The sequence below is a fragment of the Cardiocondyla obscurior genome, linkage group LG06, assembly GCF_019399895.1.
Source record: "Cardiocondyla obscurior isolate alpha-2009 linkage group LG06, Cobs3.1, whole genome shotgun sequence".
NCBI lineage: Eukaryota > Metazoa > Arthropoda > Insecta > Hymenoptera > Formicidae > Cardiocondyla > Cardiocondyla obscurior.
The window spans coordinates 5865180-5891526 of NC_091869.1; the positions used below are offsets into that span (position 1 = coordinate 5865180).

General features: G+C 39.8%; 4 protein-coding genes and 1 non-coding gene across 9 annotated transcripts in view; 3 read left to right on the top strand and 2 right to left on the bottom strand.

Annotated features, from left to right (window-relative positions):
- Positions 1 to 4: 4 nt before the first annotated feature.
- LOC139103180 (sodium-independent sulfate anion transporter) lies at positions 5 to 8161 on the top strand. 2 transcript variants are annotated; one of them, XM_070657627.1, is made up of 10 exons: positions 5 to 112; positions 199 to 563; positions 2562 to 2752; positions 3037 to 3174; positions 3548 to 3826; positions 4021 to 4330; positions 4589 to 4891; positions 5049 to 5283; positions 5819 to 6051; positions 7526 to 8161. In XM_070657627.1, the coding sequence occupies exons 2-10, from the start codon at positions 515 to 517 to the stop codon at positions 7552 to 7554; spliced, it is 1767 nt and encodes a 588-aa protein (XP_070513728.1). In that variant the 5' UTR covers positions 5 to 112; positions 199 to 514; the 3' UTR covers positions 7555 to 8161. The 2 variants fall into 2 exon arrangements, with proteins under 2 accessions (XP_070513728.1, XP_070513729.1); XM_070657628.1 differs by lacking the exons at positions 5 to 112; positions 199 to 563 and adding an exon at positions 1181 to 1915.
- On the top strand, positions 996 to 1077 carry Trnas-aga (transfer RNA serine (anticodon AGA)). Its single transcript has one exon. It is a non-coding gene; the product is annotated as a tRNA-Ser (tRNA).
- Positions 8162 to 8264: 103 nt separating the features above from the next.
- On the top strand, positions 8265 to 20036 carry LOC139103181 (uncharacterized). Of its 2 annotated transcripts, none has more exons than XM_070657631.1 (8): positions 8265 to 8885; positions 14307 to 14354; positions 15024 to 15290; positions 16267 to 16472; positions 16793 to 16994; positions 17196 to 17423; positions 17612 to 17922; positions 18037 to 20036. In XM_070657631.1, exons 3-8 carry the CDS (start codon positions 15039 to 15041, stop codon positions 18542 to 18544), a joined length of 1707 nt encoding a protein of 568 aa, XP_070513732.1. In that variant the 5' UTR covers positions 8265 to 8885; positions 14307 to 14354; positions 15024 to 15038; the 3' UTR covers positions 18545 to 20036. The 2 variants fall into 2 exon arrangements, with proteins under 2 accessions (XP_070513732.1, XP_070513731.1); XM_070657630.1 differs by lacking the exon at positions 8265 to 8885 and adding an exon at positions 9688 to 11770.
- Positions 19828 to 22314, bottom strand: Cluap1 (clusterin associated protein 1). The gene is made up of 6 exons (XM_070657657.1): positions 21957 to 22314; positions 21680 to 21876; positions 21118 to 21516; positions 20737 to 20975; positions 20465 to 20646; positions 19828 to 20351 (listed from the first exon to the last, which is right to left on the bottom strand). Exons 1-6 carry the CDS (start codon positions 21976 to 21978, stop codon positions 20077 to 20079), a joined length of 1314 nt encoding a protein of 437 aa, XP_070513758.1. The 5' UTR covers positions 21979 to 22314; the 3' UTR covers positions 19828 to 20076.
- A 90-nt stretch (positions 22315 to 22404) lies between these two features.
- Positions 22405 to 26347, bottom strand: part of LOC139103218 (large ribosomal subunit protein mL62) — a 61952-nt gene continuing 58009 nt past the window's right edge. For 2 of the 3 annotated variants that reach the window (XM_070657695.1, XM_070657694.1), the window contains exons 5-7: positions 23177 to 23413; positions 22860 to 23045; positions 22405 to 22754 (exon numbers count right to left, since the gene is read on the bottom strand). In XM_070657695.1, coding sequence (XP_070513796.1) covers positions 22491 to 22754; positions 22860 to 23045; positions 23177 to 23332 — 606 coding nt within the window. In that variant the 5' untranslated portion in view covers positions 23333 to 23413 and the 3' untranslated portion in view covers positions 22405 to 22490. Of the gene's footprint in view, positions 22755 to 22859; positions 23046 to 23176; positions 23414 to 23470; positions 23628 to 26347 lie in introns of those variants that run through there. The other variant, XM_070657696.1, reaches the window with a different exon arrangement.

The following is a 26347-nucleotide window of genomic DNA, read 5'->3' on the forward strand; positions in this document are numbered from 1 at the left end:
AAATTATAAATACGCGTGAAACCACGCGAGCTGGACGTTAAACATTATAACAATTTAATGAATTAAGAAGGACGATTATATTTCCGACTCTTTGGCAAATTTATCTTTCAAGGTAAACGTTGTGTGTTTTATTTTTTTGATAAAAGAAAAAAACGCTTATATGATTTCCATTCTTTGATACACGTTGAAAATCGACAGAGAAAAGAAGAGATCGTGATGCCACAGAGACTGGATTTATCGTCGAGTTTATTGTTTTGGCGACAAACGGAAGAGGAGAATGGAGAGAAGAAATTACAGACGTGTCAGCTTGCATACGAGGAGCGATACGCGAAATCAAGGCCTCGAGAATGCGCGACGCCGTTTTCTTATCGCTCGCGGGTCTGACACGTGACCGCCTTTAGTCACGCGTGCTCTAATTTACCGACGGGGTATGGAGATTGAAAAAATGCCGCACAGCTGAGACCGACTTCCGTTTCTCCAGCAACGGGGCAGCAGCGCGTCCAAAGGCTGCGGAATGTCGCGTTCGTCAGGACGACTCGGCGAAATGACGCCGCTCTTGCCGAGTAAGTTTTACTTTGATTTTTCTTGAACGCGCCGGATCGATCCCGATCGAATTGTCACGTCATTCTAGTCACGGATGCAGTATTAGAAATATGACGCAACCGTGAACGTAGGATCGTCTGATCTTTGCTGCGTAGACGTGCATTTTTACGTGGATCTTCATATTCAACGTTTGATTGCTTAAAACTCTTTTTGTTTTATTTCAATTTTTGTTTAAATTTGAATGCATTGCTGTAGCAGTTGATTTTTGTTATCCAATATCAGTCTCACGTCTTTACTGTTTGCAGAGATATTTCTTTTATTTCTGAATAAAATGTTAGGAGCAATTTTATATTTAAAATAGAAAAGATGAATACGTGAGAATAATTTTTAATCACAATAGAACAAGATCTATGTAATTAATATTCTTATGAACCTGAGTCGTGTCCAGCGTGGCAGTCGTGGCCGAGTGGTTAAGGCGTCTGACTAGAAATCAGATTCCCTCTGGGAGCGTAGGTTCGAGTCCTACCGACTGCGAAGACAATGCATTTTTTTTCCTTAATTATTATAAAATCTAAAAAAAAATAATAGTTACATACTAAAGAGCATTAACAATTTTTTTTTTACAAATACTGGGTATGAACAACTATTACATATATTATTATATTAATAATTAACTCTTTTCCGCTATCAATTAATTTTCTTTACGTCAAATTTATACAACGTAAGAGTTTCTTGCGAGATTTTAGCGCGCCAAAGCGCGCCGACTATACAATTTTGTAATCAGCACCCAAACATAATTACGAAAAGTAGTTCTGGCAATTAGGATAGATTATATCTCGCTAATTCCGCGTGATCCTTTATACCGATCTCACGTGACGCTTATATGGATGCTGTCGGGTATATTGATAGCGCAACGTTCGTTGCGTCATTATCATATGACATGTAAATTGGATGCTTCGGAGATCACGTGTAACTGCCATTAAACATTTTACGGGGATGAGATTGCGACGGTAAATCAACTGTCTCTTCCGATCGCGGTTTATTTAAGGAAATCTTATCTCGCTCGTCGTCACGTGACGCGTTAAATGCGTTATCATGATCTTCTAATCAAGCACTCAAATATAGCTGAGATGGATTATCAGAAATGCTAAAGTGCCTCAGTGTTTGATGAACGCTACGCCGAATAGGGAGAATCTTTCACTTGTTATCAATTGCAGTTTTGCATTATTTCGTTTCTTTCTTTTTTTTTTTTTTTTTTCTTTACTTAATTAATTAATTTTATTAATTTCGTGGGTTGTGTGAAAGTATTTCAGCAGTGAAGATTATTGTATTTACGTACTCAGCGATAATTAAAGCGAGATCATGGTGCTATGTACGTATGATTAGGTTTAAATAATATAAATTAATTAAAGAGTGAAATAGAAAGCTCACGTCGGTCTGTAGATTCGTGTTATTATTTAGATAATACAGGGGCAGTAATTTATTAGTATAATGAAAAGTATTTGCATGCGTTACCATTTAATAATAATCACATTTCCATGCCTTTGGTATTTCAACTATCGTCGAAACGTTGAGGGCGTTATTATGATTAGTTAATAGTTCTGCAATGATTGACACAATGCAGTGACTGTAATGATAAGTTGATGAGGCTTGAATCTAGCACAACAATTATTGAGATACGTACCACTTGACAGCTAATTAAATAATATAAAATGATATCTATCAGTCACGCGTAGCACTTTTACTTTTATTATTTTGTTATCTCGATATAAACGGCACAATTAAAAAACAAGTGCATAAGTAAACTTAGAAAATTACTTATAATTTATTACAAATATAATTATATATGTATAATAAGTATATTTAGTTATTAATGTGTATATACGTTAATATTCGTGAATTAATTTTCGAGCTTTTCTGATCCAACTATTTTTCTCGTACATATCTCGTTTTTTTTTTTTTCTCTTGACTATTATTCTCCTATTTTTATTCTCACGTGTTCACTATATAAATTATAGGGCCGAGTGCTACGCTCGCTCAAAGTTACGACCTCAAGGGGCTTCTCTTGCGGAGGCTACCGATCCTAACGTGGCTGCCTCTCTACAGTTGGAGCAAACTTCTGCAGGACACTTTGGCAGGGTTGACAGTAGGTCTGACCGCGATACCGCAGGGCATAGCGTATGCAATAGTGGCTGGACTTCCGGCACAGGTGGGTAACACGATACGAGCGTACTCTCGACCGTGTATGTGCCGCACTTTCTTCCGCGAATGACGCGCGAGCTTGAACTATCCTGTTTGATAATTCCGGGACGAACAAACTTTCGGCAGTAGTCTCGCGAAGGATTCTCAAATTCGGGAACGATCGGGATTTCAAGACTGATTTAAATTCGCACGTAATTTATGAGATATTTTGAGAGACTCCTCGAGTAAACGATACGATCCGAGGCAATTGGAAAGATAACTCTCACTAAAGTAAGCTTTTGAAAATTACAGTATGGCCTGTATAGCGGTTTCATGGGCTGCTTCGTCTACCTGATTTTCGGAGGCAGCAAGGACATCACGGTGGGACCTACCGCGATAATGGCATTGATGGTACAAAAGTACGTGATCGGTCTGGGAGAAGATTTCGCAGTGAGTAACGCTCGCCAGTCCTCGTTTAATATTTCCAAACTTAATTCTGCCTTCCGCGCAATCACCTTGATTCAATATTCTTTTAATATTGTTAAATTAATATAATTTATTATTGCCAGATTAATATTATACTATTTTTTAACGTAATTATCCTTTATTGTTCATAACCTTGTCAAATTAATATAATTAATTAACGTCTTTTTGCTTTAATTTATTTACTTTAACTTTTTAAATTTATTGCGTATCGAAAATCTTTTAAATTTAATCTGCATTTATTTTACATTCGCATAATTATTTGCGACGGACGATAATTTTATTATAAAACGTACGTTTTATTTTTATCTTTTTTTCTTATTAAAAAAATCGCTTTCAGGTGCTCGTGTGTTTTTTATCCGGTGCTGTGATCACGGTCATGGGAGTTCTTCACCTGGGCTTTCTCGTGGACTTCATAAGCATGCCTGTAATTTGCGGTTTTAGTAATGCTGCGGCGATTATAATCGCCACTTCTCAGCTGGGTACCTTGCTCGGGATAAAAGGCCGCAGTGACTCCTTCGTCGATGCTATTTTAAAAGTCATCGATCACATAAAGGAAACCCAACTCTGGGACACGGTGCTCGGTGTGTGTTCGATGGTCGTCCTGGTTCTTCTTAAGGTATAATCGATCGAACTATGGTATTGCAAAGCCTATCGTTTTCAGAAAATGTTTTTAATACTTTGTTAAATCTTTTAATACCAAATCTATACTATTACAAAAGTTCTATTACTAATATAATTTTTTTTGTAATTTAATTACTGCGATAAAATGCAATTATAATTTAATTAATGAAGTAAAATATTTGGAAACAGATGCTGCCCGGCAAGAAGCAGGGAAGCCTCTTCGAGAAGTTCATGTGGTTAGTCTCGTTGGCCAGAAATGCTATAGTCGTGATGGTCGGCGTTCTCATAGCTTATGTACTGTTTTCCCACGACATTCTGCCCTTTCAAATCACAGGCGACATAGCCGAGGGTCTACCGCCGTTTACCCCGCCTCCGTTCACCATCGTCAACGGAAGCCGCACGTATACCTTCTCAGAGGCAGTTGGCGAACTTGGTATAGGCATCCTCTCGATACCACTCATCGCAATCTTGGAAAGCATCGCTATCGCCAAGGCATTTGGTGGGTAAATACTACTGGCAAATATTTAAAAAGGTGCCGCTCAATTTAAACGATAAAAAAATCTAATTGACAGAAATGTGACTTACTTTTTCCGGAATTTTACAGTGATTAAAAGCGCAAATTCCTTCAAACCATCTGATTCCCCCAAGGGAAAGAGCAAATTCCTCTTTCTAGATTAACTTTGCTACGTTTAAAATATAATTTGTGAAGCACGTCGCAATTTTAAAACACGTCTAAAAAGTTTTGGGAATTTTGCAGCAAAGGGAAAGACCGTGGATGCCAACCAAGAGATGTTGGCGCTCGGGCTTTGTAACATATGCGGCAGCTTCGTGAGATCGATGCCTGTAACAGGAAGTTTCACTCGCACTGCTGTTAACAATGCGTCCGGCGTCAAAACGCCGATGGGCGGCGTTATCACTGGCGGCTTGGTGCTGCTGGCATGCGGCCTGTTGACGGCCACTTTTAAATTTATTCCCAAAGCCACGCTGGCGGCAGTTATCATAATCGCGATGTTCTACATGCTTGAATTACGCATCTTCATCGTTCTCTGGAGAACAAAGAGTAAAATATTAATATAAAATTACTTTATCAATTAAATTAAAATAAGATTTTTGCTAACAAAATTTATTTGGAAAGCGTTAAAATATGTATGTACAATTTGTTAGAAATTATGAAGTAATTAATTTAGCTTTTTTTTCTTTTCTCTGACGTTGAACAGAAATCGATCTGGTGCCGCTGATAGTGACGCTGTTATGTTGTTTGGCGGTCGGTTTAGAGTACGGTATGATCGCTGGAATTGCTGTAAATCTAATTCTCTTACTCTATTTCGCGGCTCGGCCCGGGTTATTGATCGAAGAGCGGATCGTTGATGGCTTGACCGTGCTTTTCGTATCGCCCAAGCAATCCCTGAGCTTTCCAGCAGCGGAGTACCTCCGAGAACGAGTAATGTCGTGGTAAGTCCCACCGCAAATCCACGTAAGAAATGATTTGGACGCGCACGTATACCAGGTGCCTTGAAAAACGAATAAAATACTGCAAGATTTTTAAACAATACTTTAAATAGTTAGAATTCAATTAAATCTATCAGATAACTTTTTTTTTGTATTTGTATAATCTAAATCATAAAAAAGACATTATTTTCAAAAATTATTAGTTTTTTTTTTTTTTATTGAGAATTTGATTGTGTAACGATATATGCCTGGTACACCGAAGGGTAGATATGGGGTTTTCTGAGGCGGCAGCGGCTAGCGTACGTAATCCTAGGCGATAGAGGCAGGGGATGAGAGAACGAGGAGAAATCAGTCTTCGGCAATCCGGCCGGCGCGGTATACTATGCATGCGGCACATGTGAAACTCGACGCACACGACGCTAAAGTCACGTTCGCTAGCTGCTGTTGCCATATCTGCCTTTCAGCTTACACGCAGCTCTTACATGTTGTTTTTGAAGAAAACAACGTTTTTTTTAATTAAAATTTCTTGCATATCCAGGTGTGACAAGAGGCCAGCAAACATACCGGTGGTGATAGAGGGTCGTCACGTACTTAGGATTGATGCGACAGTCGCGAAAAACATGGCATTGCTCCTATCAGACCTCGCTACGCGGGATCAAATGGTCATTTTTTGGAATTGGTGCGAGGACGCTAGGCGGACTTTGATAAGTTATAACTCGTCGCTCGCAACCTATTGCAGATCTTCCGGCAGCATAGCGCAGATATTTTCAGGTAAACTTCTAGTCTTTTAGGCTTTTCTGAGCTTTCTCTCGCCAAAATTGATTTATAGAGCACGTAGAAAATGTAATAAGTACCTCTTTAAGTGTCTCCAAAAGCCTTTTTTCTTAATATGATACAGCGGGCTCAAGATAAATTGAAAAATGTAGTAATCATTGATAGTTTATAATTGATATAATTGAGGCTCTACATCAAACTCCATTAAAGTTGTGTCTTACTACCTGTCGTTATTAATGCTGTGACGCATTAGTTTGCGCAAGTTTGCTGCAATATTTCTCCTCCCGATACTCGAGAGGAAAGGACGGCTTTTCGAAATTTTCCGCGCTTTATCAGGCTCGACGTGACGCGCGCGAGTTTGTAAATTTACGAGCCCCTTTTGAGGCGAGCACATCTGATGGCACTCAGGAAGTTAATGGATTGTGGCATCTCCGCAAATTATCAAACCTGGTAAGACGTGAAGCTTGTTGAAAAGACATTAAAAAGAGAGAAAAAAAATCTGTAACCTTGTCGCCTTTCTTTTCGCGAGAAACAAAAAGCGAAGATTCTTTCCAAGAGATCGATAAAAAAACTTGTTCGATCGCAGGAGCATTAGTTCATTATATATCGTAAAAAGCTTAATTTCGCCTCCAAACTTTAGTTGGAAAATTCTTGCGTCACGCCTAAATGCAATTAATTAAGTTAAACATTTTGGGAAGTAAGATGAAAGATTAATTTTTACTTTTATATTTTCTGACGTCAAGAGTTCAATGAATTTAGACCTATATTTTTTACGCAGATAAGAAGCGCATCTAGAATGAACTTGGGAATCTCTACATCATCATCGTCATCTCGACGTGTCGGCGAGTATTATTTCGACCGAGGCATCTCATCCCGCGTTACGAAATATTACGTCGAAGTCGCAGAATACAAATCGGGTGGATTAATTCAAGTCCCAAGATACTTTATTCTATTGATTATAATTGAACACCCTGTGCAGACTGCAGCTGCGATCGAACATCGTGGGCATTTACGCGGCGACCTATATCATCACGTATGCGCATACCGAATCACTTATGACAACCCCCTTTCACCTCGCCCGCCGCCGCTGGAGTATTACACTTGGAACGTACACCATATTGTTTCTATCGCAGTGGCGGGGTGGTTGATATAACAGCTCGTAGTGCTCTAAGCCCGTTTTATCTCACGTAGAAAGCAAACCTCCGCTTTACATTTATACAAACAAATAAGCAGAAAAAATTCTGGGTTGTATCAGTGAGCTCAATTAGTGAAAGGAAAGTTCCTGACTCTCTCTCTCTCACTCTAGAATCAACTATTAATATACCCATTTTCAATCCTTAACACGAAAAGGATCTTGTTTGTCTAAAATTTTTTCTGTGAAGTAACTCAGTACGATTAATGAAAACTGCAGGATTTTGCAACCATGACAATTTCAAAACTAATTAGATATGTCTCGCTTTTCTGTTTTCAGGTGATCATCGCGAGATCGTGTTTTCCTGATAGATACCGCCAGGCATAACTGACATGTGTTCACTAGGATAAGTGACGAAGCGTCTAAGTTTTCCTGAACGCAACGCCAGCACGTGCAGCATTATGTGATAATAACATTAAACGTGAATTTCGAAAACAAAGGGAGACTTTCTCGTGCAGTTTGCAGCAAAATTCGCCCACGCTGATCGAGTCAGTTATAAATATAATTTTGTTTATCATATTTATTGTTAAAAGTATTATAAGGTTTGCCGTTGAGTCCAGAAGTAACTGCATTTTTCTCTTAGCGTGTGCGATAGTGTGGATGATAACGCCCAAGGTGCACGCAAATTATCGATAATATTATTTTTATCATCGCAAAGGCGGTGAACGTGTTACATCAACGAGATGGGGTTGTTACCCTTCATTTTTATCGCTATCTTTTTATAGAACGAAAGATCTTTTTCTGGATCAGTTGCTGATACTTTTTACCCGAGATCGTCTATTAAGATCATAAAAGCAAAATTCTTTTACGCGATTAAAGTCTTAAATTATAATAATAAATGTATTATAATTTTTTTTTAAATACTTTATTCGATATTATTGACTAAAATTATAAAGTTAAATTTTTTTCACGCAATTAACGATATCTTAATTAAAAATACAAACCTTTTTTTCTTCTTTCTCGACCTCTATGCTTGAAAATTTGCCAAAGAGCGAGATGAACAAATTCCATCCAAACCTGTCTAAAAATACACACGAACGACATATATTTCACGCATATCGACTAGAATTGCGATATGAAAATCATTTTTCGTTCAATTTTGAAATCCCGCGTCTCGCTCGCGACGAGCGGAGCGCAGCGAATTTCGTACTCCTCCACCGCTCCGTGAACGCGCCCTTCGTTTGCGGGGGTGCGCGCAGCCGTATCAACGGCGGCGGTACGCGGCCAATCGCAGCCGCGGGTGGTAGAGGGTGCTTCGATCGATGCGGCGGCCGAGCGTGCGGAGCGTCGGCGACTTCGCTTTGGTTTCGCGCGGCTCGCTCGCCGTGGTACCCGCTAACGATCGCCCCGATCCGGCGGGCAGGATTGCTCGCGTGCTTATTACGCGCCCGAAAGGCCCTGAAGTCTCGCTTTCCTCAGAAATCGACGTGGGACCGCTTTCCCGTCATTGAAAAGAACGAGGAAGACGCCCGTGAAGACTGCCGGACGTGACGACGGTTCGCTGCACCTTTCTGTTTACCCAATGCTCGGCGACGCTCGGGACCGTCGCCGCGACATGAGAGCGAGGCGCGCGGCTGGCAGCTGCCACGGGACACCGCAGCTAGCCGATGGGACACCAGGCGGATGTCGCGCGCTAATCGTGAGTAGACTTCCTCTTGCTCGCGCTATCGCTTGCCGAAGGGCGCCGTTTCACGGCCGCCTGACTTCGTCACCGTCTCCGAGACTCGTCGGATTCGTCGGTTGTTTATGGGAATCTCGCAGCCGAAAGTTTTTTTTCGCGAGGTCGGTGGCACGCTCGATACTTTATCCTCGATTAGCGTTTTCTCCCCCCGTCGCGTGGTAGCAGCCCCCCGCGAATCGGGTCGACTCGACCCGCGCCCCGAGGGTAGTTACCCCAGCTGCGACGGAAAAAAGATTCTGCAGCCTGGACCCGCTGATGCTGCTTAGCTCAATCTGCGCTGAGAAAGAGAGGGATTTAGTTAAGAAAATGTGAATGTATAAATTATAAATTTAATTTTAAATATGTTTCAGTTATTTTTAATTATATTAAATTTAATTACGAGCGTAAGTGTGATATAATTAGAAATTAATTACGGTTACACTTAATAGCATTTTTAATAAAAATAGCGAAGGGTACAAAGAACGTCGTTCTACATGCGCGATTATGCTGCGAGATAAAACTTTATTAAAACAAATTACGTCCGATATCGAATGACTGAATAATCCTCATTCATTTGACTATCTAACTAAGTTCTGTCCGCGAGAAGAGCTTTTTCGCTCCCTTGGATATTTCCGCGAGCGAAAAAAGACCCTGTTGTAAACGAGTTAAAAAAAAAAATTTTGTCAAAAAGATTTGTCATTAAAAAAATATAACTCGCGATAAATGGACCAACCGTGTTTCCTCGCGCGATTGATACGTATTATATATATTTTTTTAATAACCCTACATGCGTCAAATAGATTGATACCCGACACGTAAAGCTTATATAATTTTCCATTTGCCACGCTTTTTTAATTTGCGTAGCAAACGAAAAAACGTTGTCAGGTAATTTTTATTTAATATCGGTTTAATTCCATAAAAATTGTATTGCAGAACAGTCCTCTGATATCAAAGAGGACTACGATGCCAAGTTCGCCCTCTGATATTCGTCTACGGCTCGATAACTAAAACGTCTGATAGTTAAAACACTTCTCTAAGTTTTAATGCGTCTTCTGGAACCAAGAGAAAGTCCGAACACTAAAACGCTTCTTTTTTTTAGGTGTATATGAATGAGGATGTGATAGGAGAGTAAACCGCACGAGACGACGGCCTCGTGGCAGGTGACACTCACGTATTTAACACGAAGAACCGCACGTCAAGTCAAATGTTGCCCTATCGCGACGTCCGTCTCCTCACTGTTTGCCGAACGACCACGCTTTTCGGACCCTGGATCCCCGCACAATTGCCCCCCGATTGCGCCGGCGGTTTATCTCGACTCTCGCATACATCGCCGAATAAACGATTCACCGATAAATGCAGAACAAACGCCACGTGATGCTGCGACGATTACGCAGTCAGGAACGCTTCGACGCCTTAATTTAGACGTTTCGTTGTTCGTCGATGCTACAAATTGCTTTCTTGCGGCTGTTATACGCATTTACATATTGTAAACTAGACCTACATATTTAATCAATGCCCGCACGCAAGACAGTTATTGCATTATTAAGTATGTCTGCATTTACACGCTGATTAAAGCAGACGCTGATGATTTGATGATTAGATAACGTCAAATAATATCTGATAAGACTTTTCCCGCGTGCAAAGTCTTCCTTGCAATTAGCAGCATCGATGATACTTACCAGTTATCGAAAGTACCACTTGTTAACGTTTTTTCTTCGACGATACTTGTGGCGACGCGGAGACGAAAGATGCGGTGAAAGATAAATCATCGTCACCGCGTCGATACCCACCGGGACGGTTTAGCGACCGATTTTTCTCGCTCTATGTAATCCCGAGGGAGACTGAACGGTGCTAGATAAAACCGTCGCAAAATTACGGGATTACTGAAAAAAAATACAGTTACTTTAGAATCCGGCTACAATTTCATGATACTTTCAGTTTTTATAGCAATTTATAGACCCAAATTTTATTATTTCCAACGATAAATGCGATCAAGACAATTATACATAAATGTAATTCAGTCAAATTAATTTATCGTTGGAAATATTGTAGAATTTGGGTAAAAAGAAAGTGACGTATTATTTTCTCAGTGATTAAGCGTCTGTTCGGCCCGACACGTCACCAACTACGGCGACAAAGACGCGGCTTTCTTTTTACTTGTACGCGCGTGTCGCTTATGAAAGTTCGCGGCTGTTTGTCTTTCTAGATGTTGCGATATCTGCGTCGCATAGGCAGCGATCGGGATTACGATACGGAATATCGCGTTGACGTTTGAACGAGCCCATCCGTGCAGTTTGCCTCGCGAATGATAACGGATCGCTTATCTCTGTACTTCCGCGTGATAATACTCGCTGCTAGCGACTGGGATTATAGAGTCGGCGGCTCGCGCCGATCGATATCGTGGTGGATTTTCACGGCGATCGTTACGCAGAGAGATTGAGGCCCTGGTTGCTTCAACCTTTTGATAAACTTGCTTATCAAGTGTTTCTATATTTATCTAATCAAGACCATTTGTTCCAACTTCTTGGCAAATTCACCTGTCAGATTAAAATGTCAATTTTTATCTATTTAGAGAGAAAGATAAGTCACATGATCAACTAACAGACAAATTTGCCGGAAACTGGAAACTGTTCTTTGAAAGAAATTACCTGACAAATTTATTAGAGTTGAGATATGCTCCGAGTGTGTGGGAGTTCGTTCGATACCTTGTAATCTCTCGCGCGAAGGACTTCATTCAGTCGTTTTCCCGAGCGTAGTTGTATCTCCTTTCGGTTGCGTAATATCAATAACGGGCCGTCTTGTGTGCAGATGGGAACCTGAGTAATCACCTGCAATTTTAAACGGGGACGCTGCTGTTATTGAAGGTTATTGATTCCTTTGACAATATGAACACGTGCATACATGGGACGGGCATAATAGACTTTTTCCAGACGATCAATGTGTAATCAAACGCGATTGAGAACGTTCGGTATGCGAAAATAGGATAAATTAATAAAAATTTATTACGCGCAAATGCCACGCGTTTCTGGGGAAAGCGGATAAATTGAAGGGAGATAACGTCAGGCTGGAATTTATTTATGACATTTATTTTTCGATGTAAAATTGTCGACATTTCTATATATATAAAACGTAAATTACGGAAATTTAAATTTTTATTACAATAAATTGTGGAATAATTGTAGGAAAAATCGTGATAATCGGTCGTTTTATTTAGTTTCACGTGTTATACGAAAACTTGAAGCGTTGTTTATTTGTCTGCGATTTTTCATCGAAAATTAATTCCGTTTGACTTCTGATAGCGATGGCGCTCGCTTTTTTTTCCCCCGCTTTGCCGCATAATTCTTCAATTATAACTCCGGCTATCATAGTTCGTTTTCCGCAGATACGTCGTCAGTTAGATCCGCAATTAAACTGTCGGGTGGGCCGCCGTTGAGAGAACTACTGTCGGCAATTAGCACAACGATGACGACGATTTACATCGTCGCGCGAGCACTTTATCGTTCCCGCTGCGAAATAAATCACTCTCGTCTCTGTGCCTGCCTTAATTAATCGTTCATTTCCAACGAAAGCATTGAGATTCCCGAGGAATCGACCCAATTGTAGCTGTATTTTATTTTACGCGATATTTATTCGCGATGGGGGAAGGGAAAGAATTGTTAATAATTTTTTTTGAGCTGAGATCGCTAAATGCAGAAGCACGAGTGATTTATTTTCCGCGGCTGATAATCGAGCACGTATATTGCTCAAGTTTGTCACGCAGGATTGAAAATTTATGTTTTAAAATCGGAAGCTACGAATGCGAAATTTTTAGAAGCAAAATGTATCCAGAATCGTCGTATAATTCTACCTTGGCAGGATAAAGTGTGCAAAAATTTCCTGCATTTTTAACGTTATCCTACCGAGATTTCCTTTAAGATAATCGCTTCCGGTGGAGAGAAAGGATCTTCTCTTGAGACGGCGGGATGGAAAGAGAGCTAGTTTGCAATCTTGGTCCGTGTCTCGTATTACCTACAGGTCACGACGTCAGAAAGCGGAGGAAATTTTCCGATGCCGGGACACATTATGGCCTAGTAAAGGAATCGATCGGCGCAACAGGCGGAAGGAAATAATATCCGTTGCGGTCAAGCTGACCGGATTGCTTTTAGGGCCTTCCGTATTAATTTCCGCGTGATACAAACGCGCAAAAATATTTGCAGATCGGGAGGAAGGGAAGCTAAGTCGAAGGGAGAAGGAAACGACTAATCACAAATTTCGTTACGATTATAGAAACCTAACTTCAGTCAGATATGTTGATTTCTTCGTACCTCATTATATTATTTTATATTGTTCTTTTGATCACGAAGCTGCGAATGATTAAATTCGGATCACAGGAAATCTCGGGAGGGCATAATATCTTATTTTTTTTAACAAGCATTAATTAGCGAGCATTAATTTAATTAAAATTGATAAGTGAGCCTGTCGCTAATTAAAGCGGTCGATAGTACTATCCATTTTCATCAGAAACTCGAATAATTCTCGCTCGCAACGCCATTCAGTCTTCGACATCTATTAAACAATAGAAATAGAATGACATTGTAAGTGAAAAGTACTTCGAGTTGCACTGTAAATGGAGAGTAGGGAAAAGTTTCAACGCCGACTCGCAGCTGACCGCACAGAGATCTATCCACTGTGGCCTGACGAGATCTGTCGTTGCTATAGCATTGTGCAATTCATGACACTTCTACCAGGTTTAATTCCGGATTTGATCAAGAGCGAATACATTAAGAGATAAAAGCACACGTGCAATATCAAAGAAATTTATTATTATATTTTATTATTTTTTTTGCACGAGAAAAAAATGATTTTGTTGCATGTGTGCTTTGAAAAAGCATTAGCGCGTTTCCCATTTTTTATTGTCATCTGTATACGATCTGTCGCACGCGACTTTGTCATTAGAATGGTCGATTATTATATAAATCTTCGTGGACGCGTAAAATTGCCTCGAAATTGCGATTTTTAGAGTTTTCGAAGCTACGTTAAAATATTCTTAACACGGCAATGTTTTACACTTAAATGTATGCGGCGTTAGTTAATGTTGCAAAAATAGCTTCTCTATGAATGTTATCGTTTCGAATGATAACGCGTTCAGTTTTTTAGCAAACGCGAGATATACGGTCGAATAATATTTTATTTCACGACTGTTGATTTTACCGTGAATATATTAGTAATGTTATCGGATTTCGTTTTAATTGTTAATAATGCTTGTGCAATTCGTCTCGCCAAAGCGCATCGCGAGTAATAAAATGGTAAATCATTTATCGATAGAAATGCGGATGGATAATGCGAGTCCAGCCGACAAATGTGTAAAACACGAGACACTTTATTTGCAAATCAATTAATAATTACCGTAATTATTTTCAGGAGCTGCTGTCTCCATGTTTGACCGCGGTTTTCCTGGAACCACTTTAAGTAAGTAATCGACAGTGTGAATTTTAATGTGAAAATTCTCTCGGTCAAATTCTCTGCTCATTATTGTATTCATTAATTATTCTCCGTTCTCATTTGTCTTGCATTGCGAATTATATTACATTAATAAATAGAGAATTTGACGGCGGCGGTGAAAAAAAATTGAAGTTAATCCTGGGAAATAAAACCAGATGTACGTAGTACCTCTAGCTAAGTCCCATTGTGCTCGTTAAGCTAATTTTTCTTTTATATTTAATATGGACGTTTTATTGCCTCCGTTTACATTTTATCATTATTATTAATGCCCCGTAGCTATAGAACGCAATTTATAGCGATTCTAGCGTGTTTTTGTGGACTCGACATAAGCAAACGCATTAGCTCTGCGTCGTTGATGTATTAAAACCTCTCGTTAAGTCAGACGAGTACGAGGCTTTTTTTTTCTTTCGGAAGACACAAGTCGACACGGGTCAGCACCTCACAATTGATAAATATATCATACAAATTGAGTTCTATTATTTTAATTACCGCTATGGTGATTAAAAACAATGTATTCTTTAGTGTGGCTACTGAGTTTGAATAAAGTTCTAGATCGACCCGTGTTGATTTGTGTCTAAAGTCTACGTTCTTTAATGAAAGAACTATCTGGTTATCTAATGAAGTGTCTACTTACAGGACTACCCCTCGAGCATGGGCTCGAGCAGAAGATCCGGCTCCGGCGGGAGCCGAGCGAACGCCGGTGTTCTCAAGGAACGCGCCAACATGTCTTTCATGCTGGTGGTCATGTTCTTTGCCGTGTTCGGCCTGATCGTCTTCACAGAGATATTTTTGATCGACGAAAGGCGCGGGGTGAGCATTGGTGGCACAGGAGTGCTCGGCGGCCACAGAAGCGGCCATCGATTGCCAGCTGCGCCCGATCGTCCGGATTACGGAGAAGTAGGAGTAAGTAGAACTTGTTCCTTGCCAGTCCGATTTATCGGACTCCGTAGTGGCTGAATCTGTTACGCGAATCCTTTATTTATCACTGTTTGTAATTTCTGAAACATTCTTTTTAAAAGCCTGAATCCCGGAGGGAGAACAGGGTCTTTAGCTTTATACACGTTTCTCTTTCCGCACAAGCGAACAGAGCAAACACAGAGCAACGTTAGCAAGGCGAAGGAAAAGTTCTGGGAGGCCAAAAAAAAAAGAAACCTCGGCACGTGCATCGATTTCTCGAGCCTCGTTCTCTTTCCCTCTTTTCTTCTTCCGTCGATATCTGTGCTCGTTATATAGTTTATGCACCCTTTGCGTCTAGTACCGGACAATGATTCACGCGAACCTTCAAGAAGTTTGAGGGGAAAAATAGCTCCGCGCGGCAGCTTGCCCGAACGAGACGCCCCAGCGTAGTGCGGGGAAAGACATACGATCGCGCTGGAAAAGTTTAACCGGATACGAGCGAGCGGCCACCTGACAAATTAGTTTGCCCGATTCCGCGGAACTTTCTTCATCCGTTTACATCTGCCGTCGAGATACCGCGAGAGAAGACCTGTCTTTTAAAACTCAACTCGCAACTCGACTGCGAGTCCTTGAGTTTTTTTTTCCGAATTCGATTTGATTTTTCAAGAGGCAAACTGATTTTATAGGGCTTCTATTAATCACACTTTTTAATTAGCTTTAAAGAAAAATAGCGTTTAAAAAGACGAAAGTAAAAACTCTATTCTTCAGGGTTTATAAATGTGAGAGCTGGAAATTGTTAAAGAGAACCTGAATCAATTTCTTTTTTTTTTCTATTTAAGTTCTGGATAGATGCAGTTTTGTAAAGCAAAAATTTGTACCGTCATTCAGTCTGAATATGAATTTACTATCAATGTTTGAACGGATATCGATTATCAATCAATAACTTTGAAGAGCGTATGAGTAACGTCTCGATGTCTTTCAGGCTGAAGATTATGCCGGTTTGAAGGGTAGCTTCGACGAGCATGTCGGGCTGCTGATGCACGGGGAGGACGGGGGCCAGAAGACAGTAATACACCCGGATCCGCGTGGCTTACCGAGCTTACCACCCAGCTTGGAAGCTCGTTTACCGCAGTTGGATCAGAATCTAAAGGTCACACATGCCGAATGGTTGCCAGTCACTAACACAAGGTTCGTTCCATACGTGATATTCGCATATTGCGAAAGCTATTTGAAAAATTCTTGGAACGAAGTGCAAATAGCGTTTGCATATAAGTACATTATGTGGAAGTTGTTGGCAACATTAGTAAAAGAATTTCAATTATTTGAGTGAAAAATATATTCTTAAAATTTTTGAATAAACATATCTGCATTAGTAAAAAAACATTCAAACTAATGTACAAAAAATATTTAAGAATTCTGTTTTTTTTTTAATAAATTAATTTATCATAATATTAAATTTTTTTTTTATATATAAATCTCGCAAATATATTTATGTATGTTCGCTTTAGGTTCAAATTTTTCGTATACTCGGCATATTTCGACAACAGAGTTAACGGCGCGGGTACGCCGGCTGGCAAAAGTCAGGGTGTGGTACGTGTAATTAGCGCTACTAAGACCAGAGGACCAGAGCGAGTCTGGTGTAGGCTTTGGTACCGGCAGCAAAACGGCGCAAACGTCACTGCCTCGGTAACAGTAGCTGCCAAAGTTAAGGTACACTCTTTTTGGGGAAAACAGTGTTTTAAGACTTACTCAAATTAAAAGATAAAAAATGCCTTAATATTATCTTATTTTAATTATCTTAGTAATTTTACTGCCTTGGTATTTATGAAGGGCTCGTATTTGTTAGATAAAAATAATTTAAAACACTTGTACATTGAAAAAGAATTTCATAATGCGCATAATTATTTCTAGGTGATCCGGGAAAATTGGAATCTCAAATATAGTGCCTGCTTCGTCATATGTCCATTACCTAAAGAATCTCCGACGATGGACAAGGTACCGGAAGCGGTCAGCGTCGTGGCAAGACTACGAGCGACTCCGACGAATCGTATCCTCGTGCAAAATCGTTTTGAAAGCAGAACGAACGATAGAGAGACTTTGGCTGTTTGCGTCAAACCTTTGCATTATTATTACAATAGGGTACGTAGCACATGCGCGGCATTGATGAATAACGGATGATCATTGCCCGTAGACATGACTATGCAATTTAACAAACTTGTGAAGACACTTATTTGCTCATCGATTTTATATAAAAATTTTTGTTCTATTTTTTTAGTATAATTTATTTATTTTTAAATATTATTTATAAATTTATTTTATATTTATAGGTATTGCAATTAGTGGAATTTATCGAGCTGCACAGACTCTTGGGTGCTACTCATGTCACTTTGTATAATGACACCGTAGGCGCCGCGGCCGGCTGTGCGCTAAAATATTACGAAAACAAGGATCTGGTTACAGTATTACCGTGGCATCATCTCGATATGATTTCCCAACGGGAAATCCGCACGGAGGGTCTCTTCGCGGCGCTTAACGATTGCCTCTACAGATCTATGTACAAGTACGAGTACGTGGCGCTTCTAGATGTGGACGAGTATATTATACCGAGGCATAACGATACTATAATTGATTTGCTACGGTACGATGCGTTTTTGTGTTCTAAATATAATCAGTACACAATATAATAATGGAAAAATTAAAAAATTATGCATTATAATTTAATCGATTTTGTGACAAAATTCTTATGTTTTAGATGGATGGGAAATCGGATAAACATCAAGTCCACGGGCGCGTTTTCCTTTCAAAACGCCTTTTTCTACTTACAATGGGCTGATGATCCTTTCGTGGCAACTAGTCGTACTCCCTCCGAGGCTGGCTTAATTACTCTGAAAAAAACACGGCGCAGGACCAAGCTACATCCGCACAAGCAACGCTCTAAATATATTTGTAAGCCGCAGGACGTAGTCGAGGCAGGCAATCACTTCGTTTGGGAATTTATTCCGGGCCACGGGACTTTAAATGTGCCCTCCGACGCTGCTATTTTGCATCATTACCGTGTCTGCGAGTTTGGCGGCGATGACTGTATTAAGACACAATCGACGGTCGATAGAACGGCCTATAAATATAGAGACCGCCTCGCTACGAACGTCGACAAGACGTGGATGGAGTTGCGTGCCGAGTGCTCGCTTCCGGAACTCGACCCGGTGCCGCCGTTGACACCGCGAATCAAAGCCAATCCGTTCAGCAAATCGGTCAGGTAGCGAAAGACCATTGTTGAGATCTTGTGGGACGTTGGCAATTTTACCGGCACGCCAAAAGTCGCGAGGACCTATTTCTACAACTACGGCGGTCCTTAGTTTCCTCAAATTGAGCGAACCTGTCTTTTTTTATAACACTCACTGGACCGTGTTTTCAAACTTGCGAAGAGAATACGCTTACCAACGAGATAATTGAGATTGGCGCGGGGTAGGAGGGGGGAAAAGAGAAAAACGAGACGTGAATTAATCATATTTTTCTACTTGACGGATCTTCGAACGGTTACGAAATCTGGAGACAACCTGCCAAATCTATCGAGTTTGATGCTATAAGGTGGTGCTTCTCTCTTACGATTTTATACGGACTCTTCTATCTGTATCTTACAATTTTTTTTGTTCGCGCGGCAAACGTGATCGCCTGCAAAACTTGTATTATCGTTAAAAAAAAAAAAGATTGTTACGAGAGGCCTAAGTCGCGGGCTAAGAAAGCAGTTGGTGATAAACGAGTAACATTAGATATTATTCCTATTGTACCGTTATTTCGAGGGAAAACCTTTTTTTTAGATACTTGTAAATTCACACAATGTATCTTATGCATATCCATAGAATCAATAATTAGCATAGTATATATGTACAGTATGTATTTAGAACAAATAGACATTAACTCTGCAAAGACAGCCTAGAATACAGCATAAACTCAAAAAAAAGAACAAAAAATTATTACTCAGATGCAATGTTAAAAAGTTTTGAAACCTAATACTGAAAGAACAAATTCGTTCAAATAAAAAAAAAAAAGACCAGGCAGCATACTTTTCTCTAATTTTATACTTAGTTTAAATCATATTCTTTTTCTTTGTTTTTACTTTTATACACCGAATCTTTTTATATGTCCATACTCAAAAGTATGAAAAGTAAATGACTTTATGATATTATAAATTATTATACAATTCGTCCGCGTTTGTGCAATCGTCGAATTTCACATGTGATATGAATTTCGTTTTATATGCATAAATAATATTTTTGAAAAATGTTGATCTGGTCGCACAAAATTCTAGAATTATTTTCTGATCTGTTACTTTGCTAATAATTATTCAAGTAATAACATCGAAATTTCTATTGATATATACAAGCGAACAAATCGATGGTAAGAGTGATGAGCTGCACAAAAGAATTTAATATGACGATAAAATGCAATTTTATAGAGTGGAAATAATTTATAAAAAGATGTAAAAGGACTTCCTGGCAATTGAACTTAGTAATTCGTAATATACTGAGAGTTACGGCAGGTGAACATAGCAAAGTCTTTCTATTTATTTATTAATAAAAAGAAATCATGTTTTTTACGCGCACACAGGTTATGTATATATGTATACACGCGCGTGTACGTGCGACTCGTACATGCACGACATGTAAAATAGACTTAAGTACATACGTGTGATCGGTGCTGAGCTAAGTCTTGATTATGTTGGGGAAAATTAATAAATATGATACTAGAATATTTATTAATTTAATTTTCTCGAAACCCCGTTAAGAAAATGTTAAAAATCGTCATCCGAGTGTCTTTCTATTTTACTGACGGATCGTTTTTCTTGAGTGGCTTTAAGATTATAGCTGCCAATATCCGTCGCACCGACAGAATTTAAAAGATCTTCGTCGTCATCGTCGTCGAGATCGCCGTCGATCAACAAATCGCTATCGCTGTCTAGTGAACCGTCACTGTTATTTGATTCCTGAATTGTACCTCTTTGCCGTCCTGACATACTTCCGTAAATACGTCGCTGGGTGTATTGCATCTTCGACGCTCTTCCAGTACCTAGAATATTTTTAACTTTTTCAGTTTCAAATATTTCATTGATTTGTAAGTGATTGTAAAAATTATTGTTATTGTGCAGGTTTTTTTTTTTTTTATTTTAATAAATTTATTACTTGGCTTGATCTGAGCGGGCTGACCAGATTTTTCTGTCCCTACGGCTTCTGGATTTGTGAGAGGAGTGACCAGAGGTTCTTGAAGATTTGTGGCAAACATAGAATCGTTCCCTTCCATCATACTTTCAAAATTTGTATCCTCTGCTCTCATCTGCTCTAGCTGCTTCTTTGTTGCAGCTTGTCTGCAATTGAAATTAAGAAGAAAATTATGTAATTATTTATAATTACGACTTTTTATTTTGTTCTAGCATTTTTATATTGTTAACAAGTACCGTCTCTCAAATCTTTCTTGTTCCACTTTGGCCGTGTCTTCGTACAAATGCTCTAAGTACGCTAGATATCGGAATTTTTGCAAATAGTCGTCGTACAAAGCTCTGAACTCGACTTCGAGCTTTTCGAATTCTTCCATAAATGCCGGACGGACTTTCTTCAACGTGTGCAGTCTCTTTTGATTCCTGTCGAGTTCCGTTTTCCGTCTCTCAATTCTCGCGTCCAAGTTTTGTTCCGTATCCTGCAAATTATATTTATAAATTAATAAAATTATTATTATATGATGTAATAAATTATTATCGTCCACTAAACTTTGTTGAGTTAAGTCAAACGAACAGTTTTAAATATACTGCATAAACCATCTTGCTAAAAAAAATTTCTACCTTGACATTATCGATCTGCTTTTTCGTTTCACTGATCTCTTTACGCGTGTTATCGATGACATCTTTTAAAGCTACTTCTATTTCCGAAGTGTCGAATTGCCTTGCAATTTTCATATTACGGTTTTCACGGAGCTCTACTTCTCGGCCGAGCAAGTCGAACAGGGTCGCCCCGTTAATAGTTAATTGGCTGGCCAACTGCCGTGTTGTTTTCAGCTCGTTAATCTTGTCAGATATGTCGAAATTCACTGCACTCTGACTGCTGCCCGACTGATTTTGTGCCATGTTGCAACTATTCTGCGCGTCGTAGAGAAGAGTGGCTATCTTCAACATCTCTTTCACGGCGTAACCGTCGGCTTGATATAACTTCTTCGTGTTTAACTTAATATTTGTCTTTATCGCCTAAAACATGCAGAATTATTATTATTTATTTGCATATTATTAATTAATATTATTATCGATTTTATTGAGGAATAGTAACATTTTTTAAAAATAACGTGCAAAAAAATAATATTTAACTGTTCAATAAATTATATTATTATAGTATGCATTTTAGTTAATTTACCATAAATTCAGCAACACTGCGTATCAATGTCACACGTTGCTCCTCAGTGTCGTGGTCACTGTATATATCTACGTCCGGATCAAATCGTTTCACCAGCCAAACTAGGATCTCTGCAACCAGGGGAAAATTCGGCATGCGAAAGTTTGTGAGAGAAATCAGCCTCGGATAGCCCAGCACCCTCATCATCTCCGTAAAATCTGTATAAATAAATATAAAAAAAATAGAAATTATATTACAGTTAACATGTACATTTAAATCGTTAATTTCATATACACACTGCGTAAATCACGAAAGGACATTTTTCCGATGAAAATTTATAGCTCATTCACTATAGCAGAGTGTGGTCCCGATCCTCGCAGGCTTCTGCACTTCTGTAAACTTTCCAGTTAGTAGTCAGTACTGTCATTAGCTTGTGTTTTCCCTTTCCCGGCACGGGTGTTGTCATAGAAACCATCGGTAATCACAAATGCAGCTAATCAATTTGAATTATTCAACATTGTACTGATTTTACGAAAAGCAAGTGTTAAAAAATATAAAATACATAAAATAATTAATTTTGTTATATCATAAATTCTCTCACGTTACATTGTTTCAGTCTATAAAATAAGAATCGTACATCTCGTATACGTGCTTTTGTGACGCATACTATTTGGGTATAAGTAGACGTGAACGAAGGATAGGTGGGCATCAAAGTGAAACTTTTTTTTACGCAAGTAACACGGTCGTTACTGTACAGTATTCTATATTTTTAATACAAACTGGCCAAAGAATTTGACCTTAAATTGATTTTTTCAACAATTAATTAACTAAATTAATTTAAGTCAACCACGGAAGCATGTCTACTTTGCTTGAGTTCGGAACGTTTTCTTTTCTCGTGCAGCCTTTCTCTAGCAGCCTTCAGTAGATTCTTTCTCTTTCTCTCTTCAGATTCGGGAGATGGTTTTGGCGGTAGAACCAAAGTAGCTCTTATCATCGTTCTGAGCTTTTCAAGAGCATCAGCTAAATTTAAATGCTGAGATCTTGTTAAATCTGATTTAATTATTAAATAACCCTCTTTGTTCATCCTATTTTTTTGCTAAAATAACAATATTATATTGAATTCACAAACTATACAAATAAAAAAAAAATAATGTCTTTAATTATCAATACAAGTTTTGCTTATGTGTACAGCTCTACTCACTTGTTCCACTAACTTTGTTCTAATCTCTTCAGACAGCCAGGAAGCACTGGCTACTTGAAATCTTAGATCAACTTTAGTATTTACACAATTTACATTTTGCCCTCCAGGCCCACCACTGGCACTGTACGTTATTTGAATCTTGTCCAAAGGAATGTAGCCACTGAATTTCGCTTTAGGATCCGGCACCTGGAGAACAAGCTAGCTGTAATTATTTCATTTAAGATTTCTAGAAGTAGAGTAACAAGATTACGTCACTCGAACCACAGAAGAATGGACAATATTAATCATTATTTTTAACTAGATTATCGTATACTAACAAAAGTTGGAGTATGCAGTTTCAACGTGCTGCCTGGATACAAGTTTTCCAGACATAAAGCGCTTTTGAAGCTGTAGGCCCTACAACTGAGAGACGTCTTCTGACCTCTGACACCGCTTTGTAAAATCCTCCAGCATTGCCTCGTAATAAAATTCATCTCGATGTTCAATCCTGATACTCGCCGAGAATTAACTTCCGACCGTTTTAACGTTGTGTATCTTCGTTACGGAAACATAACCTTAAAGCAGTAACATTAGTAAGATGCAACCGGCTGAGCTACAAGAACTCTACATACGAGAACCTCGGTCATCAATGGCCAAACTCAAGCCAAAACGTTTGAGAAGTAACAGGAGCATAACGGGAGATTAGAATAAGCAAGTTGATGGCTGTAGGGCCTGCAGGCCGAGATTAGGTACTCTAGGCCATGCTCCCCGCCGTTGATGCCATCCTTGATCGACTGCGAGAAGTTCGAGTTGCATAGTTACCCGATGGTAACTGAAGTAATAAAACAGAGCGACGTTCTGACGGCCACAAACTCGCTCATCCTAAACTCCTGATACTTCTCGAATATTTTTCAGAGCTTCGGCATCGAGAAATCTCGAGATTGACGGATTTTATCATTTTGTTCACTGCGAATTTCTCAGCCTTCTATATCAGTGCATAATTAAATTACCATTTCTATTTAATTCAAATTAAAAATTAAAAATTATTTATTTGTCTGTTAATGCTTTTTTTACTAACGTTAGGCATTAAAAAACACGTGCTTTATTTACTCCTGCTTTCCCTACGTTAAAGTAAACTGCCTTACATTTAATACGTACATTTCACCAATGAACTATGTTACTACATACAATTGATTTAAATCGCCTCGCCTAAAATATGATTTTTTTAAACGATTCTTTAATCGAAAGCACGATCTCCTTTTTTTCATTTTTTTTTTGTTTGTACACCTCGGCAAACTGCGAAACGCCCGGTTTTGTTAATCGAACGGACGCCCGGCGGCTTTCGCGGTCGCCCGGAGACCTTTAACAGTCTCATTGTTGTGCATACGCTTTAAGTATTAGCGCAACCGCGATTTTGCAAGCGGTAGATTGCGGCACGACGTGCATTCTGAAAATCATGGTAATAATCGACGCCAAGCCTAGCGATCCACCGCAAGGACACGGAACTTCACCACGCGGAGCTGCCGTCTTTTTTTATTTTTTATTATTACTTTTTTTTTTCTTTCTCTCGCTCACTGTTTTCCCCGGCAAAATACTGTGACGAGGCCAACCTTCGTCTCGGGTTAACGCTCTGGCGAAGCGGCGAAAACTGTAGACGAGCGTCGTACAATTTTTCACGACATTTGCCCGCGGTAAGGGAAAATGAATCGAGCCGGCTCTTCCCGCGCAGAGCCGCGGATGAATATTAATTCCTCGACATATAACGCTATCGGGATCGGAGGAGATCGTCCGCCGCGCGACGCATCAATTTTTAATCCACGACATCTCGAATAATTTCTAAATCACACACTCGTTCATTTCCCTCTGATAAATAACACGTAACTTACGAAATATGTTATTAAAGGATCATTAAAAATATTTAAATTTCATGAATTTTCCCCGGAGCGAGTTATTTCATCCTCCTCTCGCCAAAATTTCGCCAGCATTTTTTTTTTTTTTTACTTTTTCTTTTTTTTCGCCAATTTCTCGTGACGTAACTTAAATTAAATAACGCGCTCGTTATTTGCTCGTTATTAGCTCGTTATTGCGAGACCGTTACCGATTCGCGGGTACAGAGCGGCCGAGCGCCTCTCGATTAATTCAGCGGAACGCGCCGCACGTGTTACACACTCACGGGAGGCTGGGGGAGGGGTGTCCGTACATATTTTTTTTTTTTTTTTTTACGTAATACGTCGGATCTTAATTCCGCGGGGATGACGTAACACTGTCGCGTCGCATTCTATCCCGTCATTCGCGTCAGATTTCCCGCGCGCCGTTAGATAACGGGACGGCAAGAACGGATGCGTCGCGCTCCGTGCGATCGTACCCGCCGCGCTTAGGAAGAAAAGGATCGGCGGGTTGCACAATCTGTCGCGTGATTGTAGCCGAATGGAACGTGCGCTCTCGGCCATACACGTATTACACAGCCCGTTCGCGAGCACCAATTCAAGATCTATGCATACGCGCGAGTGATTACATCGCTTACATCGCGTCTTCCATCGAATTCCACGAGAGAGAAACGAGAGAATCAGATGCGAAAACGTAGAAGATCCGTCTGACGCTTAGAATTCTATTTCCCCTCGTGCCTCTCGTTGTCGATGCACTCTGTAATTTGTACTAAATTAAATTGATTTAAATTAAATAGAGTAATTTGTCAGAATTTTAAAAACGCGCGCAGGATTAAAAAAAAAAATTAATAATAATAATACAATGAGATTTCGGGTACAAGAAACGGCCAAGCAAATTGCAACTGTTTTTTTTTTTTTTTTCTTTTTACAAAGGCAAACGCAGAAATAGTAATGATTAACTTCAACCTGAGCAGCCGTATCTTTCGGCTAAGCGCGGCCGACTTGGATCCGGTTCCGCGAGCGGAACACGTGAGAGATCGCCGGCTTCTCGCCTGCATAATTAATTATGAAAATGCCGACGGAGACGCGCCTGTACCGGGAATGCACGCGCGCGATTAATTAGAATAGGATGCCACGGGATCATTAATTCATCCGGCATTCTCCCACTGACAATGTATCGGCGAGCTTAATCGCTCGGATGAGCTCTCGAGTGCCGTCGCGACGCCACGGTTTTACCCACTTGCCGACGTGAGTAATGCGACTGCCACCCGTCCACCGGCGTCAGAAACGAGATTCGCCGACTTGCGATACGCCAGGATTCGACTCGCGTCATTAGCTTTCGCGCATCCTTCGAATTTAATTAACCGCATTTTTTTCATTATTGAACGACGTGGACGAGAAAAAGAAATACGATCCATCGCAGCCGGGGATCTTAGGAGCCAACAGCTCGCAGCCGTTTCCGCGATCGGAATCTTCAACCGAGATGATAAAGCTGATGATAATTTTGTCATCAAACCGCAAGAGTGTATTTCGGAACTCGATGTCGTTGCTGCGCGAAGCGTTTAATATTTGTTCCTTCCCGAAATTTCGTGGAGCGGTGATACATTCAGGGCTTTCGCAGAC

Bases quoted from the DNA above. Each gene is read 5' to 3' on its own strand.
- LOC139103181 (XM_070657631.1), top strand. From the start codon at position 15,039: ATGGGCTCGAGCAGAAGATCCGGCTCCGGCGGGAGCCGAGCGAACGCC. The intron at 16,473-16,792 runs GTTCGTTCCATA...TGTTCGCTTTAG, and splicing joins TTGCCAGTCACTAACACAAG to GTTCAAATTTTTCGTATACT. The intron at 17,923-18,036 runs GTACGATGCGTT...CTTATGTTTTAG, and splicing joins ACTATAATTGATTTGCTACG to ATGGATGGGAAATCGGATAA.
- Cluap1 (XM_070657657.1), bottom strand. From the start codon at position 21,978: ATGTCCTTTCGTGATTTACGCA. The intron at 21,877-21,956 runs GTGTGTATATGA...TTATTTATACAG, and splicing joins GTCCTTTCGTGATTTACGCA to ATTTTACGGAGATGATGAGG. The intron at 20,647-20,736 runs GTACTTGTTAAC...TTTCAATTGCAG, and splicing joins CAAGAAAGATTTGAGAGACG to ACAAGCTGCAACAAAGAAGC.
- LOC139103180 (XM_070657627.1), top strand. From the start codon at position 515: ATGTCGCGTTCGTCAGGACGACTCGGCGAAATGACGCCGCTCTTGCCG. The intron at 4,331-4,588 runs GTGGGTAAATAC...GGAATTTTGCAG, and splicing joins CGCTATCGCCAAGGCATTTG to CAAAGGGAAAGACCGTGGAT. The intron at 4,892-5,048 runs GTAAAATATTAA...GACGTTGAACAG, and splicing joins CGTTCTCTGGAGAACAAAGA to AAATCGATCTGGTGCCGCTG.